Source organism: Haliaeetus albicilla, chromosome 21 (assembly GCF_947461875.1).
Source record: "Haliaeetus albicilla chromosome 21, bHalAlb1.1, whole genome shotgun sequence".
NCBI classification, from domain to species: Eukaryota; Metazoa; Chordata; class Aves; order Accipitriformes; family Accipitridae; genus Haliaeetus; species Haliaeetus albicilla.
The window spans coordinates 18,068,469-18,090,934 of record NC_091503.1 but is presented as its reverse complement, the minus strand read 5'-3'; the positions used below and the strand labels follow the sequence as shown (position 1 = coordinate 18,090,934).

The 22,466-nt window shown below is 45.5% G+C and overlaps 1 protein-coding gene across 3 annotated transcripts in view; it reads left to right on the top strand.

Moving 5' to 3' along the window:
• The first annotated feature begins 14,128 nt into the window (after window positions 1-14,128).
• Window positions 14,129-22,466, top strand: part of ADTRP (androgen dependent TFPI regulating protein) — a 32,490-nt gene continuing 24,152 nt past the window's right edge. For 2 of the 3 annotated variants that reach the window (XM_069809092.1, XM_069809093.1), the window contains exons 1-2: window positions 14,129-14,484; window positions 21,950-22,084. In XM_069809092.1, the coding sequence (XP_069665193.1) occupies window positions 14,332-14,484; window positions 21,950-22,084 (288 nt within the window). In that variant the 5' untranslated portion in view covers window positions 14,129-14,331. The remainder of the gene's footprint in view (window positions 14,485-21,949; window positions 22,085-22,466) is intronic. The other variant, XM_069809094.1, reaches the window with a different exon arrangement.

Below are 22,466 nucleotides of genomic sequence, written 5' to 3'. Positions count from 1 at the left end.
CTGCACAGCCCCATGGAGCGGGCACTTAACACCATGCCCCACGTCCAGGCACAGCTCCTCTCCTCCTGCATTTCAGTCAACACCATCATTTGGGCATCCCAAATTCAGCCATCCCAGAAGGGCCCGAGAGGTGTGCCAGCACCTCAGCAATACCTGGGGTGGGATGCTCAGGACATCGCCCCGCAGCACGGCTGGGACACGGGGACCCAGAGGTTGCAGGTGGGCCGCCAGCCCCACCGCACTCAGGTCACATCACCTTGCCTTTCCTCACTCTCCCCACCACAAATGGTGAGCAAAATAAATGCATTCAAGTCTCAGAGGAAAGTCTGTAACAAGTACTTGACAAGGGCTCGAAGCTGCAGTAAGAAGAGGTGCGTGGACACGAGGTCAAATGGTTGTTTCTTTCCCCCAGGCAAACATTTCCATTTTGTTCACCCTCCGATGACACTTTCTCACTTTGTGAGGCAATCTTGGCCCACTCCAGCATCTTCTTTGCAAGACATATCATCATCTGGGACTTGTGGATAAAACTTATCCACTTAAAAAATACATATTACATACAATTACCAGTGTTGCTTAATAGGGAATGTATTCTCTCCAAAATAAACATATTGGGCCAGTGAACTCCAAGTGACTTTCAAACAAGGCTTACCAAGACAGAAGCAAAACAAATGTGAAAAACCATGCCTACTGTCTGCCCCCCCGAAATAAAACGTGTTTGTCACCGATGGAAGATTCCACCAGAAGTAGAGGAGATACAGGATTACACGGAGAGAACAAAGCCTCCTTCATTAGGGAGGGAATTTATTTCTATTAAGAAAGAGGAAGAGTCTGATGACTATTAGCTGCTATTTCACCTCAACAGTTGAGCAACAACAAGAAGGGAAATGAGTTAGTTTTGTGATTGAGGACACACAGACCTTAGCAGGTCCCAGGGAGTAGTAACAGGAGAGATTCCCATGAGGTCCCTGAGACAAAACCGCAGCGAGTGAGGGATAAGGAATTATCACCTTAATATAGAGCAAGTGTCTGCAGAGGAAACCTAGGATGACCTGATTTTGGGGGCAGGTCAGGAGGTGACAGGCCAGTTCAGTGACTTGCATGGTAATCCTTTACACCGTATGTCATCCCTAAGGAGTCCAGATCCCTTCCTTCCAGTGTTTCACTTGAATTTAAAGTTGCTGGGCTATGCCTCTATTCCTTCACAGGAGACAACCAGCATTGGAAACTTCTCCTTCCTACCCCAAAAAACTAACTGGGTAGAAGATGAACAAGGTGAGAGGAAGGAGAAGGTCTGCTAATGATCTCCCACAACTTTTTGACAAAATAGCCCGCACCAGCAGTGGGCAGACACCCAGCTGCAGAGGACATGCTGTGCACCAGTGGAGAAGGGATGTGTGAAATCAAGTCTCCTCTACTGGTTTCCTTGAAGCACACCTTTTCTGCAAGAATTGTGTAACACCCAAAAGCTGAACTACCACAGAAAGGGCAAGACTTTGCATCACTTCCATTTGACCAGCATAAAGCACCTGTAGTTGTTAAGAGCTGCCAAACCCCACAGTTACCCCCTTCAGATAAAACTGTTTGCTGACCACAGGTGCACATGGTTAGATGAACTCTGGCCACTGAAACATTGAAAGTGGGAAAAGAAGAAGAGATATTTGGGGACTAGGGGGTGGGGAACAAAAACCAGAACACAAGAAGTCTCCTTTTTAAGTAGCTCTGAGGCTGCTGAGTGATCTCAACACCAACCCGGGAGGCTGTGCAGCCCTGTTCCACCTCCTGCAAACTGGGGAAGCCCCAAGGGTTTCCTCTAACAGGTGGCAGCAATGGGGCACATGGTGCTGGAGGCGAACTGGAGATCTCAGCCTGAGTCCAGCCCCAGCCTAGCATCTCTTGGGAACGGTCCTCTCCAGGTCACAGCTGTGATGCGGCCCAAAGCATCCCCAGGGAAGGGGATGAAATGGGCAGAAATGACTGTGCTTGGCTGGGTGCGGACCCCACGGCAGCCCAGGTGGGGGGAAAAAGAAACAGGGTGAGGGCCAGGTGACACAGACTGATTTTCATGAGGCTAGTGTATTGCGCCTGCAGAAGGATAAAACTTTGTACAAACAAGAGCACGTTCGATCAATGCATCTCCTCAATTAGAAGCAGCATGTGGCCTCAATGGGGACTTTCAGCTGGTTCTATACGAGTCTGCTGTGGGCAGCAGAAACTCGACCAGGGCAGCTGCAACCCCAGTTCTTGTGCATTGCTTCTTCGCACATTCTGCGTGCCCTCATCTTAGTTTAAACCAGCTGCTGAAGTCACCTAGGGCCCTGGGTTTGGGGATGAAGCTGATAGACATTAATGAAAATGACAAAGCATACACCTAAGAGCTACCAGTTACAGCTACAGATACTGAACAGCACACTGGAAATATACTGGATTTACTCAAGCTTTCAATTCACCCTGCTTTAGGTAGAGGCTTAATCACAGAATAAGCAACCTACAAGTTAAATGTGACTTCTGACTGAAGAGTGGTTAACGCACACCATGGTCTCATACAGAAGTCCAGTCCAGAGACTCCCCCTTCCATCAGAGCACTGTTCCGACAGAAACAAAGCAACCCATGTAAGGGCATTCAGCATGTTGTCATGATCATTTTACATATATAGATATACATATATATATAAATGCACACAGACATTATAGATAAATAAATACAGGGAATCCAGAAGGCAGAATCCTCCTCCCTGTGTCACCAAGCTATTTTTTTATTCTAAAGCAACAGCCTTAGCAGCGTATCCTCCTTGAAGGAATCAATACCCAAAGGTAACAAGGCCACTCCAAACTGCTGCTCCTGACATAGCTATCTACTTGCACAGGTGATCTTCTACATTTGAAAAGCAAAACAGTTCAAAAGAATTATACTCCTGCTTCCTGGAGACTGTTTGCTGTTTCCTCTTTCCATTCCTTTAGGCCACTTTCCCCCTTGCCCTCCTATATTCTTCCTGTAGTTCTCATGATATTTTTCAGTTCTTCACCTTTTTTGCCTGCCAAACTTCTCTCCATGGCCTAAATGCAAAGCTAACCACTGAGGCTCATTCAAAGGGAAGGTGCACTCAGTGAGACCAATTACACCCAACAGAGGGCTTTTTTCTCTGCTGCAGAAATACACTTCAAATAAATTTTTTTAAGAGTCCATACGTGTCCCACAGAATTACGTGGCTAGCTTCAGATTTGCAACAGCAATCCTCAAACCCATCATTTGAAGATGCCCAGACCACTGCACTACTGAGTCAGTTCAAAGAGCTCGCTTAAATGTATATTCTACATGTTTCCACATGGTGTTTCTGGCATTATTTCATGTTTTGGCTATATATCTAGAGCAAAAGACCAAAGAGTAAACAAGATATCCCATTTGCTGTTAACTGTATGTATCCAAAATCCCTGTACGTTGAAGTGCAAGGCTCCTGTTGCAGACCTAAAGAAGGGCTTTTGTTCGCAGAGCTTGTCTGCTTCTCCCCACTGTACGAGACTTGCTGATGAAATCTGTTACCTTTTCTCTCCCGTAAGCTGGAGTCAGTATTGGAGTGGCTTCTGCAAGTCCAGCATAGCCATGAATTCTGTGGAGTCACTGGGGAGCCACAAAAACTAGTTTTGTGGAAGAAACAGACTTGGGATTTTAAATGTCATGCAGCTAAGATATTGGGGGTTTTTTTAGTTAACTGATTACTCCCCAAGATGTTTTCAATAATCTATAGCAAAGCCCTTGCATGCCCTGACTTTTCTGTTGTTGCAAAGAAGCTCCATTCTCATGAAGGTGCAAGTCAGATCTGCTCAATATTTTCCACATTAACTTCACTCTGCTCAAAAAGATCTCTGCAACAGGCTTCCAGCAAAGCAATGCAAAGCTGCACTAGCAAATCCCTCTGCCAGCTTCGGGTCTTAAACCTGCAAGCCGTCCTGGGCTGGACCCCTTCTGGTCCTTTGCAGGACCTCTCCTAATTGACTTTTGCTGTGCTCACAGAAACCATCTCTTGCACGATCCAGCCCTTGCTACTTCACAGGTCGTGGTCTGTCTGTTTGGTGTGCGCACACACACCATCACGCTGCATTTTCTGGCTCCACTGGAAGGAGACTCAGGCGTGCGGCAGGAGGGAAGTTCAACAGCAAACCTCATCTGGGCAGCTAGGGGAGCAGGGCTGTGGGGTGCACCGCAGCTTCTACCTCCCACGCAGTACAGATGCAGCCCAGGTGGCTTACAGAGTCTTTATTACTGCACTGGTGGAGAAGCTTGAAGGAATGCAGCTATGGACAGTCTGGAAGTCATTATCCCATGGCGCTGCGTTTGGAGTAGCTATTCTGCCTTGAACAAGGCTCTCTGAAAATGTACACAACCTAACTTTTATGCTTTAATAAGAGAAATACAGCTTTACTTGAAAATAGCTGCCAGGGTATATAGATTGCTCTTTGAGAGGAATATGCATTTGCTAAACTAGAAGAACTGCCGTGGAAAGCAAAGATGCTCTGCTCAAGGTTGTTACTATATATCTGCAAAGAACCACAGAGGCCCGACTTCATTCAGCACAGACTTTTGCTGTGCTGTACAGTCAGCAATATTCACACGTGATACTTGGCCTTCCTGAACTGCATGCTTTACAGCTCCATTTAAAAAAAAAAAAAAGGCAAAAAAGGCAGTTCAAAGCATCCTCAGCACGTGCTGCAGTCACGTGCCACATCCTAGCTACAGCTAGGGGGACTGAACTAGACATTTTCAGCAGACAGTAGTTTGATCCAATCACTGGTATTCTCAGCAAAGTCTTTCTTCTAGCGTAGCATCAGCTTGCTTCAGCTCCAACACCAGGCTGGCTAGCGGATTACAAAACTTCCAACCTTTTATATGGCAAGAGTATACTTCTCTGTTTCCCAGTCACATGCAAAGTAAAACTTCTTTTCCCTTTAAATGTCCTAAAATAATGTTAGCTTTTGAGCTTGGAAATTTACTTCTCAACAGAGAGGAGAGCAAGACTGACAGAGAAAAGGGTGAGAAAGCAAAATAAGTGAAACTGGGAATGATCATCTTTTTAATGTGGCAGTCTCTGTCCCTCCCATTCTGGTGTGAACTTTAGGTCCCTTCCTTTAACTACATTTGCTATTTGGCTATTCCTTAGTTTTCATTCATTACTACAGACAGCCTGGATTCTCCTCCATTTTGCTCCTGGTTTCATCACGAAGCATGCATAAAATACTCTCCAGCATCACATTTCATTGCAACCATGGTAGGCTGAACAAGGATGGTTTATTGACAGTGACTACACATTTAATTAGAAGAGCAGTGGCGTCTGGATTCACACTTTATTGCATCACCCCATCGGCGGACATAAGGAAAGAAACACAGACTGTGCTTATGTACATCTGTGCAAGTGACAGCTTCTGCCACTGAAGTCAGTGGAATAACACCAAGCTAAACCCAAGGGCACCCGCAGGCTCCGGGCTCTTAGTACCAGCGCAGGATCACCTACTTTTTCCCTTGTGCTTTCCACATACGTGCTGGGCTGAACTCCAGGGATTAATTTACCACCCACTGCGCAGTTTTGCAGAGGAGGAAGGGATCAAACGCTGGTTCAACAACACGAAGCTGTCGCTAATGACGCAGAGGCCGATATTTCCTCTTGGCAGCCCAGGGTGCAGAGAGAGACGGTGCTGGCACCTCATTAGGTGCCACCAGCACCCCTCTCCATGCCAGAGGGGCACTGCTAGAAGGCAACACTACCCAGCCCTGGTTACATCTGGCTGCAAGGAAAGCTTCAGGCTTTGCATCCCAGCAAGACTCCAGCTCAACTTACAGGAGGCTGGTGCTGATGGTACCCAGGAAAAGGCTCATCCAGGTCTGAGGTCCTTTTGATTCTTTTTCCACTCTTGCCCTTTTTTCCCCCACGTATTTTCCTATCTTGGTCACCAGCACCGAAAGGAGCCATCAGAAGTCAGACTCCCCCTCGCAGCCACCTGCAGCGGCACCATTCAGCATCAGTGTATGTTATTGTGGGCAACGCCATTATTGTGCGAAAAATTTGGGAAGAAACAGGACCCTCTGAACTCCTAACTGTTTTTTATCTTTTCACCAACTTCCATCTAATGTGTTGGGACCAACACCCCTGCGCAGCTCCTCTAGAAGCTCAGGTTTCCTTCTTCAAAGTACAGGCAATGACACCCTCCCTTTTTAAAGGGTCTTGAAACATGCAAGTAGAAAGCAGCACTGCAGATAGCCGCTGAGCGTTACAATTAAACAACAGCAGAAAGCTTCTGATGAAAACAAGCAGGCAGCGCTGTCCGGCACGCTGCAGATGAACTCGAGCTCGCTGCCAAACACAAACAGTTGTTTAGCTGCGTGAACAGTAAACAGTAGAATTAGCTGATAACCAGCATCTTGAATTTGGCAAGGGCAGGTTTCTTTTCCACCCCCACTTTTCGGAAGCAAGAATGCAAGAGAACTCCAAGCCTTCGAGATGGGCAGCTAACAGCAAACACTGCCTCCCCCCACCAGCTGATCCCAGAAGCATAAAGGTATACAAACCACCTATGTTTTCATTAAGCGGCTAAAGCACATGACTGAGAAAGTTCAGAGCCCTCAAATGCATTTAGCATTAATAAAACACACCATGTTTTCAGAGGGCAGTGAGAAGGAAGAGGTCAGCACAAGAGTTTTGTAGCAGATGGCCTTATTCCAAACTCAAATTCCTCACAAATACGTCTGATTATCTGACCAATAACCAAATGAAGTGTTGCAAAAGGTGGAGGCACTTTTCCTCACCACTGAAAATAGCTGTAAGGAAAGGAAACGTGCCAATGCGCGTCATGTAATGGAACAAACAGTGGCAGAAGGAAAGTTAAGGTGGATTTCGTCAAGAAGGATGAAAAGGATGTTGAGGGTTTTGTGGTTTTGGTTTTGTTGGGGTTTACCCCCCACCCCCCTTTCCTTTCACCCAAGTTCACTTCTACATAGGATAACTTTTGAGGGATAGCTTTTTGTTATAGGAGACAGCCTGTCTTGTAAGCAGCTATGGCAAAATGCTCCGTGAGAAGCCACCACTAAATCAACCCAGTCCACGAGATCGCAACCTGCTACATCAAGTAAAGAGACGCTGGCTGCAGATGCAAAGGTAAACCACAGCTGCTGCAGGAACAGCATCTCACTCCCTCACAGAGGGCAAGCTGAAGCTGTGCCCCAAGGACAGCCTGCAAACGGAGAGAGCAGGGCTGGGGAGCAGATAGAAAGTTCTCTTAATGCCCCGTCCATCACCCACAGCACTGCTACAGCACACGCAGATTGCAGATAGGTGCTATGTGTCAGAACTGGGTACTACCTAGCACAGCTGTTTGGGTAATACATGCTTTACCACAGTACCTTGGGGAGGTAGGAAGAGCAAAAGCCACCCAGACACGAAGGTCTGTGCATATTAAGAACTACAGCGAGCAGGTACACACGTGAGAGCTAAGAGGAAGCTAGGGGAAGCAGACTGACCCCCTCAAAAAGATGTTGGTGTTGGGAAACATCTTTATGTGGGGGTCAGTCCTGGTGATCAGGCCAAGAAGAAATGGAGGGGAGGCAGTAGGCTACTTCAGCTTGAGGAATCAGGGCGTGATGTACGCAGAGTCTTGCTCTGAGCATGACCCTTTCCGATCCTATCTTCAAGAAAGGGGCAATAAAATTCGGACATCTTCCCATGGCGAAGGGGCTGGGTGATAGGGAGCAATTTGCCAGCTCTTCACAGTAGCAGGAGTACTCACACACTGCTGCCGAAGAACTGTAGCTGAGACACCGAGATACCATTGGTATCCCACACAGCTCCTGCTGCAGGATTTGCTTTTTTGTTTGAGAAGGAGATGAAAAGCGGCATTCACTTGGTAAACTGGACACTTGCCTGCTGACAGTGCCCCATTAGAGCCTGATTACCCAGGCAATGCCTCACCCCCAGGGCTGTGCAGGCTGCACTCGGAGTCTGAGCAGCCCTCCCAGTAACCCCAGTTCCAGTAAGGAACCACCAGCAGCTGACTGCTTCTTACACAAGTAGGGTCCAGAGCCACGAGCTGGGTCAGACTCTACTGATATGTGAAGACCGTGGCAATGGTGTGACTGCTTTTAGGTAGGAAACCCACTTGTTGTCCCCTTTGCTAGGCAGGCAGTCTGACCAAACCACTGGTTCAAGCTTCATTATGTTGTTGGCATCACGTTGTTAACATCACTAAAACATTGCAATCTTTGCTTTACCCTTGCCTTTGACAGACTGAAAAATTTACTTTGTTCTTCAGTGTCTCGTAGCGAGCAGGAACTGGACATTGGATTGGTGTACAACAGCTATTAGTGCCCCCAGGGAGAGGAGATCCTCGTACTTGCCGCTCCGGCCAACTTGCAAGATCCCCAGAATCTAGCAGGGTTTGGGAGGCCCTTGGGGCTGTGGCATGTTTTATAACCTGTTGAGTCATCTGTCAAGATGATACCAGTGGTAGGGAGCGAACCAGCACCTCTTCAACATCTCTTGCAGAATTACATCCTTTCGACTTCAGGACAACGATCATTAATTTGCATTTCAACAGAGGCTTTCAATGTGACCTTGGACGCACCATTTCACTGCTTTGGGTTGCACTTCTCCGCTCATACAGTGGGGATAAGCAGTTCCTTCCTCTGCCCAGCATTTGTTGCAATCTAAGTACCAAAGGTTGTGACAACAGATTTAGGTACTACACTAATACAGACTATAGATAGGCCTTCATTATCTAATACCCATTTGTAACAATATCTGCTCTTTAAGGTAGATTTGCACATAAACTACACCATTTCAGCAAGCACTGACTGGTGGGGTCAGCGTTGGATGATTCTCTATTGTCTCTTATATGGAATAGTTATTTGTGATTATACATAGACCACAGAAAGTCAAGAGTAACATGCGCTAGATCTGCTAATCTTCTGAACAGCAAGTGGAAAAAAGCCACAACTGATTACTTCTTATAATCATGAAAGAAGAGTGACTTCCTTGATTTTCCTGCTCTGCCACCTGCAATTCTTACCCCATCAGACCAGCAAGGTGCTCTCTACATCATAATTCTTTATGAAACTCTTCTGTCAAAGAGTTATTGTGTCCTGCCCTAGAAGTTGCTGAGTTTCAGTAGTAGATGAAGAAACCCCACACAAATCAAAACATTTTGTTATGCAGTATGTTAACAAACACACATCTATTTGCAAGACCTGTTGGTACATTTTTGGCCCCCTCTGGAAAGGGCAAAGAAAAAAAATAATTAACAAACAGATTTCTTATCTTGCCCACCACAATTATCAGGCAGGAAGGAGTCTAATGAGAACCAGTCACACCTTGCGTATCCAAGATCTAAAAAAAAAATACCCTGGCATTTCTTCCCTAGTACACTGTGGTTTAAATGCTTGTTTCACTCTAAACTTCAGGTTGGTTGTGCACAATCTTTCTAAATGGACAAAGATTAATTTTGCATCTCTGACAGAAAAGGGGAAAGGTGAAATTGAGAAGCAATGTTATATATCTCTTCAAAAAGTATATAAGTTTTGGAAGATGTTGAGAATCAATGAAAAACATACCTTTTATTTCTAAGCAAAATTCACCTTGCCAAGAGAGAAGACACTATTAGGGTTTGGTGATAAGGCAAACAATTCCTAGTTTCCACTACAGGTTGGAGATAATGAGACAGGCAAGCATTTTTCCAATCAAATGTTTCTTAATTTCAACATACCTACTTTTAGTACCCAAGTTGTTAGCTGAAAAGGTTTTGTTTTGATTAATGTCATCATTTTCATTCATTTAAAAGAGTCAGAAATGTCAAATCATTGTTACACAGGAAGTTTTGTTTCTGGATCAAAGTGACATTTCATTTGGCAGTCTGAATAAACATATAGTTTAAAAGCCAATAGAACTCAATGGGAAGGAGAAACTCTGAAATCTGAGCAAGTACTTCCAACTACTGAATCCAGTTTCTCCTTGTACACCAGTCATCACTCTGGGACTGAAAAATCCCTCTGAATTTTGGCATTTTGGAACAACTTTTTAAAAACAATTCAGAACAAACATATTAAGATAAGATAAATCACTTCCTGTCTTCTCCTTAAAAATATATATTTAAAAAAAAAAATCTCACACAAGATAAAGAGGAGAGGCTCATGCAGGAGGATACGTAAGCTATCTTTCAACTCTCTAATTTTCCTGCTTGCCATACACAGCAAGGAGATGTTGCAGCATTGGTTGTTCTCAGATTTTTAGTGAGGGATCTCAGGATATTTTTATCGATCTTCATTAGCTGTCACCATCACTGCTGTGTCACTGGGCAAGGCCCTCAGCTTTTATTAGCAGTTAAAACATTTCTATACTTGTCGCTCACACAGCTGTGAAGAAGAGTTGGAAAACTCAGACCCCTAGGAGCTACTAAAGCCCAAGACAAATAAAACCAGAGAGAATTAAATCTTGTGAATTACAGTAACCACATGATTTGGGGGAGTTTGCCTCAGGATTTGAGAATGCCTGGAGCAGACTATGCCGGGCTTGCAATTTTGTCAATTATGTTTCATTTCATACATCAGGACCGTCACAGAACAAATCATTATTATAGACATCCCCAAGGACATAGAGCTCAGGCAGCCTCGCACTACATACTAAAAAGCTTTCTTGGCTAATGCTTATCAGAAAATACTTCTTCCGCACAGACCTCTGCATTACCTGCAACTAAACCAGAACATAGCAGAGATGGAGTCTGTTAACTGCGGACACGCTCCCATAGCGCACGGAGGATGTTGTACAAGAACAGCCCCAGGCCCTGCTTTCAAGGAACGCCGCCCTTAATGCAAGCCAGCTTACCATAGCAGTAAATTAAAGATAAATAAATTATGAAATCCACGCATGAGATAATAGAACTGCATTGAGAATAGAAACAAGCGTCAGGAAACTGGAAGAAAAACATACTTACCCAGCTCCTCATATTTTCTTCACCCTATGAAATCCCTCTGACCTGCACAAGTCCCAGTCGCGCATCAGCCCCTTGTTCTTAGATCGTGCCTAGGAAAGAGAGCCAGGCACAAAGACCCGGTTTTGCTTTTGAGGCCCCCAAACCTTTCCTAGGGCTTTGCTTGGCTTTGAATCCTTTCCTTCCACCTGGCCATAACTGTGTCACCTGCCAGTAATTTCCTGCGCTGCTTTCGCTTGTTCTGCCACCCCTGGATGCTGCCCTGACAGAGAGGAAACTTTGCCAGTGCAAAAATATTGAAGAATATTTGAAAGGCGCCTAACTGGTCTCTAAATGAATTGTCAGCCCATGAGGAAGCAGGAATATTTGTTTCTACCAGCTGCCTCATTAGCAACAGGCTGAGGTAGTAACTAACACTGTATGGTAATGACGGACTTACGGGGGAGTGCTCGATAGCCTGGAAATACCATGCCCATCAGTGGAGACACACAGTGACATTACAAACAGACATGTTGGTCTAAGATATTACCGGTTTACACTGTTTGCTGTCATCTCTGTACCTGAACCATACTAATAATATGAGTGAGTCAAGCCCATTTCGGTGCAAAGTCAGGCAAGCTGGTGTAATTCACCCCTCTAGAAGAGGGCATGAGCAGAGGACATTTTGTATATACAACGTGATTTACAGCTCCAGTTACTCGTTACTATTCTTCAGCTCACCCATGTTAATGGACTAAGTGGGAGCTCCCAGTTTGCTTCAGTACAAAGTCAGCTGTTGCTGCTCAAAGCAGTCGAGCCCCTGAAGCAGACTGGGAGCGTTGGCAGAGTGTGTGAGTGTGGCTCAGTGCCAGGGGAGAAGCAGATGTGAGCTGGGGTGTGATACCAAGCAGACGGAAAATGGTGTTTCCCTAAACGATCCCGCTAGATCCGTAGCAGCACATCTGCCCGTGCTTCGATGTGCTCCTTCTTTCTTCCTCCTCTCCACCCCCTGAAAAAACTTTGGGGCTGAATTTCCTGTTCCACTGAACCTTGAGTAGATGTTCATGCCCTTGGAGAGAAGGTGTAAGATATGAACTTTCCAGTGTATTTGCTCACTGCAGTGAAATAAGAAAGAGTCCATGAACTGCGGGGTATTAGCCTTCAGATCCTATCTGGTTCTCATCCTTTCTTTGCCATTTTTCTACATCTGAACTTCATCCCTTATCTAGGCTGAAGGATAAGTATCTTGCTTCTTGTATATGGGAAAACAAAGCAGATGGTCTCAGTCTGTTGGACAGGTGTCCACATCAGAAAACTGTCACCGTACTTGACACCTTCCCAGCCATACTGGCCAAGATCCTCCAGAAAAGAAAAAACATACTTTGTCATTTTCCATACATTTACATTCATTTGCATGCATTCGGGCACCTACTGAGCAGAAGCACATGCCTTCCCATTTTTAAAGTTGCTCTACAGCAAAACCTCAGAAAGGCTGGTGTGAAGATAACTTGTTAAGTGCTGACTGCTTGGTGCCTTTGATATGCAAATCGCTAATAAAAAGGGCCCTTCCATGCCATGGTCCTATTCTGTTCCTGCCTTTTGTCACAGGGATGAGTCTTAACAAGGAGAAGCAGAGGAAGAACAGCTCATGACAGCACTGCCTCTCCCCAGAAAGTTTGTAAAGGCAACTGAAAACTATTTTTTGCTGGATTTCCTAGGAAAAGACTGGTGACATTGTCAGAGTCCAAAAAACATATTCCCATCTTTTTTTTTTCTTTTTTTTTCTTTTTCTGGCAAGGGTTTTTTTTCCTGCAAACTCAAACAACCACAAAAGTATCTACATCTTTATTTTTCCTAAGTGAGGCAGAAATATTTCACTGGGATTGTGATGGCTGGAATGCCTGGGGAATCTGGATGTGGGTAATCTCAATTAGGGGAGAAGTCAATGAAACACAGGAGGATATTGAAGTGCCTTAGTGCAAGGGCTGTTTCCCAACATGCATCCACATTGCTGTCTGAGTTCATAGGAAATCATCCCACATGGAGCCTTATGTCTGGTACCAGGGGGGAAAAAAAATGCAAGAGAAAAACCAAAACAAACCAAAACACAGCAGATTGCTTAATGCTGCCTGTAGGCCAGTTAGAGGGGCAAAAAAAAAAGAGATCCTTTAATGCAGTCTGCTTGGCCGAAGCCCAGCCCTGTCCCCGGGGACAGCCTCTGCAGGGGCGAGAAGAGCATCCCCCTCTCCCCCTCTCCCCGTCCTGCGTGGGCAAGATCCAGGCATGGGCTGGGGCATGGTACCCGCTACCCGGCAAGGCTCCCCTGAAACGCTTAGGTGGCAATTACTGCTGACAGCACTGCGATTACGGAGACTCTGGCCCAAATAGCAAATGCCGTGTGTGTTTTCCAGGGCTAATTAGGGAGGGGAAAATGAGCATTTCCATGACAACTTTTTTGATCGCTTCATTTTAGGGTCGTTGCGTGAGCATCGGTTCTTCTCTTCTTGACCCCAGCCCCGACGGTGCGATAATGTCGCGCCACGGAAGAGGGGCTGTCTGAAAGTGGATGGCAGCACGTAAAGCAGCAGGTAGGCGAGATGCCCTGCTCAGTGCTTAGGGCTTGTCACCCAAGGCCTTTGCCCTGTGTCTCCATCCCTGCCAGAGCTTCAAAGCGACTCAGGGTTTGGCCGACCTGCCGTGCACGGTGGTGACGGATCCCAGCTGCGTGGAGCGGCGTAAAGGCGGCGGAGCCTTTTCCCACAAAAAAATGTCAACACTCGCACTGATTTTCAACCCCAAGGACCTTTGCCTACGAATCCTCTCAGCTTCCTTGCCACCTCCATAGCCTATCAACAAATCAACTCGTTTTTTTTCTTTCACAGACCGTTATGTTTCCCACTTCTTCCTTTGGCACAAGGGAAAAACAGTCACAGAGGCTTCCCAGGCTGAGCTGGAGAAATGGCTGCACCCACCGCTATGAGTGAGGAAAATGCCACTTGTTTTCACTTGCTACCCGAAGCGTGACAGCCCGTTACACAAAATCAGCAGCAAAGCTCCCCCTACTTTTGCAAAAAAAAACCCCCAAAACTTATGTAACTCTGCAACTAATCCGCTAATCTTGAGCAAAGCATTTAAATCTGGGGAATAAGCCTATTCTTCTTGCCCCCCCCCCCCCCCAGCCTATCTGTACAGTGAAAAGGGAAACAAATAGAAGCAAAGTTCGCAGCCTTGTGATTATTTCTTTTGACGAGAGCAAAGCGGCAACAACGTGTCCAGAGTCTGCGCCGAAGTACACCCTCCTGCCCTGCCATTTCCCATGCACAGCGGCCGAGGACCTTAAGAGAAAAGCTGCTTTTGTCCCGATTATCACTTGCTCTTAGCTAAAGCATGGAAATCTCTACTCTCGCAACGTACCATTGCCTTGCTTTTGTCTGGTATTTTTTCGTTGCCTATTCAATCACACACGTAAGAACAGAAGAGCGGCCATCTGAAGTGTTTCTTTACGGTGGGCAGTGGAAATATTTGACAGTCCTCAATCTGGTAAGCAAATCATGTTGTACAGTGATACCAATTTGTCTATTTGTTTGTCTGCCATCTGTGCCTCAAGACATATGCAGCTGGTATATTTGCTGCTGTTAAACTGCTTTCTTTAACGGTTTATACCCCAAAAGAAACTAAGTAGGGATCCATGCTTGTGCTGTGAAACGTATTCACAGGTTTTATGCAGAAGGAATATTGGCTGGTGGGCAACTTGGCTTTCAGAAAGTCCTCTGAAGCTAGCTGCCTCCTTGTAAAAGAGACAAGCTATCAGTGAGGAGAAGGACAGAAAGGTAGCATACGTCCAGCCAGGACATGTGCAAGTCTGATGCATGTTACCTAACCCTTAATTCAATACACATTATAATGCTGCTTGAAGGTTTACTTCAGGTTTTTAATAGGCTTTTCTGTCCTGTAAATTACAGAAAAAGATAAAACAAAGCATAGCACGGTGCTAATTTGGCCATTCAGAGTACATGCTTAGTTTGACAATCAGCTGAGAGCACGAGGGAAAGAAATTCCAGCCTGCAGAGAGAGGTGATTGTGGCATTAGTGCCTGTGTTTTAACAGCGCTCTCAGCTGCTTGCTGCATTTCCTAACAGTACACAGAAAAACATAGACCGTAATGTGTTCTGCTTCGCCTAATATGCTGACATTTCACAAGACAGAAGTCAAAATGAAAGCACGTGAGATACCCTGGGGGAGAAGGTTTGTTCGCAGCCCGAGCGGTTCCTCGCTGACTGGTGGCAGCGGGGTGGAAAGACCAGGCGTGTGGAGAGGGTTCCTACAAGGGACAAAGTTCAGGGGCACTTGCTAATCTGAAGGATGACCGCAGGGACCTCCGTAGCCTTTCGTCCATTCTGTGTGACCGTCAAGAGTTAAATATCAGTGGGAGGTCTGGCCCGGGGTGTGTTTGTCTCTGCTTTTACTCTTTAGAAGGAGACACCCCATGGTGGAGTTCCATGGAAATTTAAAGGCTCCCCAGCTCCAAGTGGGGCCTTTGGAGACCCCCAAGAGGCTGGGAAGTTTAGGTCCCTTCCAACCTCAACCATTCTGTGACTCTGTGAAATATTTGCAACTAGGAGGCAGTGAACGGCACATGAGGTGGCTACAACAGCCTGGGCTTCAGGGAGCCACGGTGCCCTTCTAAGTGGCCAAGCCGGCTGTGGAAGGATGAGGGCACATATATCGCTGCAGTCAGGATGGCACATGTATGGTTCGTTGCTATGTTGTCTTTGTATCAGTACATCTAGGCTTTTTGTGATGGTTTAAAAATTAATTTTTCTGAAATGCCAGCAATCAAATGGTCAGGATTCACAACCTTAAGGATATTCAGTTTGTCCTGCTGGGACATATGTCAGTAGACTAAAACACCACCAGCCAAGTCCGAGGCAAGAGACTGTGTGCCCAGCTCCTCTCCTTTGTTTTTTGGGGAAGCTGGCCCCATTAAAGTATCAGCCATACTTTCAGGCAAAACAGCATCTCCACCCCCATCCCCTGGCACCGTTATAATGAGATCTATCACGCAGTATATGACACAACTCTAAAGCATGAGATCAAGAGGAGAAAGCAAGTAACCCATCTCCCAGTATTTTGGCATGCAGAAATACTCATTGAAATTATCATTCATCTTCCCTTAGTGACCAGCAGTGGATGATCAGGGAAAGGCTGCACAAGACAAGAGCATGTGTAAGTGTAAAATGAACTTTTTGTGACTCTACCCTCACGCTGGCATACCAATGTGCCCAGTCAGGAGAGAAATCCAGAGGTAGCTAATACCATTCAAAGTCTTCCCTTCATCTATCTAAAGGAAAAACATACCCGTTCATACTTTTGGTACCTTCCCTATCCTGTGGCAATGAGTGCCATGAGGCAAGTGTGCCTTCTGTGAAAGAGCAGTTCATTTTGTTGCTGTAAACCAGCTTCCTGACAACTGAATTTGATGCCTCTCTAGTTCTGTGTTATAATTTAATTGTCCGCCCCTGTTCACTTTTTCTTTGCCACTCATTAGAGACCTCCACCAGATTTTCCCCTCGGTTATTCTTTTCTGCAAGCTGGAAGTCTGAGCCTTTTTCATCTCTCTTCACAAAGGGCTGCTGCTTTCATTAAAGCATCCTTGTCACCCTTTGCAGTAGTTTTTCTAGTTTCAGAAAGGGGTGAGTAGGGCAGGCTGCAGTGGTTGAGCTATGAGCACAGCATGGATTTATACAGTGGCCTAAAGGTGTTTCCTCTTCTGTTGTTTATTTCTTAGCAATTCTTAACTCTCTATTTGTCTTTTTTGATTACTGGTGAGCAAGCAGCTGGCAATTTGAAAGCGCTATCCACAGTGATTTCTTTCCTGGATGGCGATAGTTAATTTAGAACCCACTGTTGAAAAATATATAATTGAAGTTGCTTTTTTTTCTGAAATGCATTACATTGCATTTACCAACACTGATTTTCACCTGCTATTTGATCTCTCAGGCTCTCAGCATCCTGAGATTCTCTGGCAATTTTGCAGTCAGGCTTCACTTTGACAGAGGAGAAAAAAAAAAAAAAAAAAAAAGATTTACAAAGCTTTACCACCTCGGTGTTTGCTCCCTTCCCCAGCTCATTTACGGATCTGCTGAACAGCTCAGGTCTCATTAAATCTCCGTGAACAGGAGCCCTTGCTCCACTTCTCCAGTCCTTTGTCTCCCATATTTTAACCACTTATTAATCCAATCCCGATGCTAAAACAGTGCTGTCAGCCAACAGGGACATGGTTTGGGCTGAAGATGTTGCCTATCTCTCACACAGAAAATGTGGCAATGGGGCAGCATGTGCAAAATCACTCCTTCATGGCCAGTAGTCCTTCTTCTACAGAGACATCATTTTTTTAAAGAAAGGATTGCCAAAAAGGGAGAGGGGCATGGGGAGAGAAATGCCCTCCTCCCCCCTTCTCCCGCTGATTTGGACAGCGTTTGTTGGTATCTCCAGGTGGCAAAATTTTCCTGGGCCGCTGGATAAGAGAGGAAGAGGGTGAGAAGACAACATGGTCCAGGGGACCGTGGAGCTCCCTGGGGGGCTGCCCAGGACCTAGAAGAGTCGTCCCATGGTTTGGCATTAAACCACTCCCTGCTGCTGCTGAGGGACATCAAGGAACGAGAGGCGGCTGTTGGCCACAGACGTCCATCAGGTGCACACCCGACCCGTTACGTTTCTGTGCCTTTGGACGTAGTCCCAGGAGACGCCTCGGGATGCCGGGAGGTACGGTCCTGGGGAAGAAGATCAGGCAAAAGCTTCTCGCTGGGCTGTGCTGGTTTGGTGGAGCCGCCGTGCTGGGCAGGGCTGGGCCGTATCTTGGAGGCTTCCCCAGGGCCAGGCACGCAGAGCGCTTGCCCAGCTCTTCTGCCTGTCTCCAGCCAGACTGTGATTGCCTGGCTTCTGGCACCAGCTGACTGAATCACTTGGAAATTTTCCCCCCAAAATTCCTCTTAGCTCTTTGGAATTGCATTTGAAAACTTCCTTCTGTGGAAAGCTGCTGTGGCTGGCTTGCTCTCATCCAAAATGGAAATACTGGGAAATGTGACATTTTCCGGGGATGGAAATGCAGCTTGACTCCTAGCTCTGCTGGAGGGATGCTGGAAGAATTTTTTCTAGATATGACCCTCTTTTATCACCTCATTCAATTCCTCGCTAGTCTCCCAAGAGAGCTACAGCTCTGACGTTACTTCAGATTCATTTATCTAGTTAATGATCATAGCAATCAAGATTCAGAAAGGAAATATTTTTGTAGGGGAAAAAAAAAGAGATAAGTGGGTTTTGTACCAGAGGAGTTCATTGACCGATTATTGAACAAGCAGAAATGACAGATAAAAACAGTTTTGTATCCATTTGTCTGTGACACAAAACAGTACAAGCTGAATCATTCATTGCCTGAAATATCCAAGCTCGTAAAAATCTGCTCACTGCTGTAAATCTATTAGTAAATCATTGCATAATGAGCACACTGCACCTTTAAAAACTATTAATTGCACTCCTGCCCCATTTTATTCCTTATGCCTTTGTCTCTCATAATTGAAATACTTTTCAATTCTCTTGAAAGCTGTTTTTTATTTATTTCAGAATAGACCCAGTATTTAGTATACATATTTTCCAGGTCTCTATCATGTGAATGGATGTGTGTCTACACTAAAAGTTGACTGTTATGTCTAATAGCCTATTTGGAATATTGGATTTATGCCCCCTTAAGGGCAGAGCTTGGAGCCCGATTTATTTGTACTAGTTGGAGATTTCAATATACACATATGGCTAGATCTTATACACGAAAGTAAATCATGTCAGGTTAGTTAAACAGAAACACCCCTTTGATCACTGCAGCAGATAAAAATTAAGGTTTGTCTTTGTCACTATGACTCTCAGTTTGGAAAATCGATCTGGCCAAATTTAGCATTTCTACAGCACCTAGTGCCATGGAGCATTGTGGGTCTAGAGAGGAAAGCGGCATCTCTCCAACAGGGATAATCATATCCATATTCTCTTCTTTGGGTTAATTGTTAGCTTTCTGAATGCTTCCAGTCTTCCTTCTGTTTGTGTGGGAATACTTTAGGGGATCCTCTTTATTTACAGCCAGCAGATTTATATTCCATGAGTGGCTGCAATGGATTTGTGAGCACCAGCACTGCTGTTTGGGAAACTCACAGGACATCTGGAATAATTTGATGTTTTCATGTAATTTTTTTTTTTTTTAATGTCAACATTTTCCCATAGTGAAGGGCTGCGAGATTTGGATACACCTTTCTTACAGGAAAAAAGCCTGAAAGAGCACGGGTTTGGAGCTCTGACTCCAGTCTACTGGTAGCGCGCCCTGCCAGACTGAGCATTACTAGGGATGGTTGCTAGGTTCAGTTTTCTGGCTTGAAAATTACTTGTATATTCTTCCATTGCTCCTGGAAATACAGGGTGATCACAAACTGACTGAAACGCCTTTGAACCCACAGTGACGGACAAGGGTAGAGCTATGAGCAGGGCAAAAACAAGCTCCCGAGACTGACTGAGTTCAAACTTCTTCAGGAGTTGTTCTTCTCCATATTCAGCCAGAGAAATGGGTCAGGTTACACACTCAGATAAGCATTTTCCATGCAGAAGATAACATTGTCCTCCCCTGCATATGACAGAATATTTACCAGGCTGAGAATGTGGCTGTTTTAGGACTGTTTCTTTTCAGAAATGTTTATTTTAGTTAATTTTGAAAGTGGGGGGAAGAAGTAGCCAATCCCTGTCCCATGATTAATGTAAGGCTGACCATGAACAAGATAATAATAGCCCCATCCTCTGGGAACCAGGCCTCTCCCTAATTGCTTTATTGGCAATTAGTCACCATGTGTCACCAGACTGTCACCATCCTCATGTTCATTTTCCATGCTTTTTACAGAAAGTTACTGTTGACTCTACAGGGTGTAACAAGAGCTTCTGTTTATTACCAGGTTTTTCTTAGCTCTTCAGGGACTTGGTTTTGGTGTCCTGGTGAGGCCGGGGACTGGGGCAGATGTTTGGGTTGAACGTGTGCTTGGGTCGAAGTACGCTGCGCCCCAGTACGGGCTTTTCTGAACTAGACCCGTGACTCGGAGGGCTGAATCCCTACTGACTGAAATTGTGCCTGCAGTTACAGAGGCTAATTGTGATAATGGGGAGAGAGAGAGAGAGAAAACCACATTTGAAAGAGCTGGTTTGGGTGCCTCGGAATTGAACAAAACCATATGTGGGTTCTGATGAAGCTGCTTGGGTTGTTTTTATGTCAAAATGTGGCTGTTCTCCCCATGCTCTTGAGAGGAAACTCGGGGCTTTGCAGCTGAACCGGGTGGTGCACGACCTCCGAAACCTCGTCCTGGGTGTCCCTGGGCCAGGCACCCAGCCCGTGCCAGCACCCCCCACCGCCACCGCTGTGGGTCTGCGCGGGGAGGGGGGACACCCCACCAGTGGCACCCGGCTGCAGTCTGCGGTGGCTACCATCTGGACTGCAGAAAGGAGAGGGGAGGAGGGATGTATCTTTTCCCTTTGCTGGGAAGCCACAAAATGGATGGGGATGCTTGCGGATAACTGCAAGGATACTTCGGCCATGCAAACTACGCTCATTTTGCTCCCCAGGACGAGTCAGTCTCTGCAAACTAAAGCTTGCAGAAACCCTTGTTTGACAACGGGCATGGTGAAATCATAGTCCCCTCTTTCCCTCAGATATTTTGATGATAAAGGAATTTCTGATGGAAAAGCATTGCACTAATTCTGTCCCCTCCCAAGCACCACCCTTCTCGGCTCCTTCAGAAACTGATGAAGTAACTGGCCACAACTTCAGACACTTTGCTCTAAATAAATATCCAGTTCAGACTACGATCATGGCAAAAGAGATCTCATCCTGAAAGCTGTAACGCAGCCTCTTTCCATTTAAGCATCGCTAGCTGGTCCAGCATTTGCAGTACGCTGCATTTCCCATATTGCATCACTCTGGGACAACCTAGCCTTAAAAAGAAGAGGCCGCATCATGAGTTAACAGAACTGAACTAGACTCAGTGCTGAATGCAAGGTAACAGGAGAAATATTTTCCTGCAAGGCTTTGCCTTCGTGCATCTGACAAATCTCGTTTAACAAGAACCCCTGTGCAGTGTTAGGAGAGAAAATGAAGTAATCAGAAAAGCAATATTGGTTTAAACCACAATATTGTGGCAATTTCATCCACAGTTTGCAGAATTCTGTTTTGTCACTGTGCACTTACCTAATTCTTTACCAAATCCTCCCAGCGCCCTCCCCAAACAACCCCATCCTCATTACTTGTAAACGATTTAAGGAAAGAAAAAAAACCAACCCAAAACAACACACACACAGAGCTCCAAAATCCGATGGTTATAAATAGTTTAACTTACTCAGTTTTAGTTACTGAAGTCTGGATTTCTGCTTCTAAGCACTTGAAATCCTTTCCTGAATCCCTCTGAGTTCAGCAAAAGAGGTTCTGGTTTTGATAACTTCCGCACCTAATTCTCACATTAGAGCATTTTGAGCTACTTGACAGTGAGATCAACTGCACTGTGAGTCCCTGGAAAGAAGGCCCTGTGTCGGCTAAATGGTGGGAGAAGCTATCTAGCAATTGCTTTACAGGAAACGTTTCCTGGCATATTTTGTTCTCTCCTGTTCCTACACAGATAACTTGAACATAACAATTAACATAGGAAGTGTGAAGGAGCTGGCTTTCAACATGTCCTGCCACCTCTCCCATCTGAATCACATCACACATCTCTGTTTAGTCTATTAAATGAGATACTGTTAAAGTTACCTCCCAAACAACTTTATTTAATCAGTTTCCGTTAGTAAAAAAGATTTAGCCGACAGCTATTTCCCTCACGCAGACTTGCATCTCAGGAACAAAACAGCTCCCTGAAGAGCAAGAACAGAGTTCATTGAGGAACGTGCTAATGAAAGCTGGATGAGTTTATCTCATTAGGTGTAATTACTTTAGGTTTTGCAGGCTGTCTTCTATGGGGTGTCCTTCCTGGCTGATGTGTTGAGACTAATTAAGAAACTGCGATGTGCTAAGTGCATAATTTCCAGCAGAGACCTTCTTTTCAGTGTCCTGGCTTTCCCAGTGTCCACAGTAAGTAACCTCTGCATGTAAATGTTTGCATAAATGATTAGGGGTGTATAGCAGCATAACATACACATGTATAAAATAGATGAGAACTGTAGGCTCTCTTTTACCATTTGAAAATGGATTTGGAGCGTTTAGAAGAAGAAACAGTGCTGAGCTTGTCATGGTTGAATGCAAAGCCTCTTGCACAAACTTTAGGGTTGCTGTCCCCGAGGGAATACAGGTTGACCCCGAAGGGTGAATGAGGTGTAACCTCTTCGTTAATCTCATAGTCCAAACAGCTGTGGGTTTATCGATTCAGGGCATTTCTCCAAAGGGCAGCACGGGCCAGGAGGACACGAGAGGGTACCTAAGAGGCAGCAGAATCTCCCATCTCCTTCTCTGACTC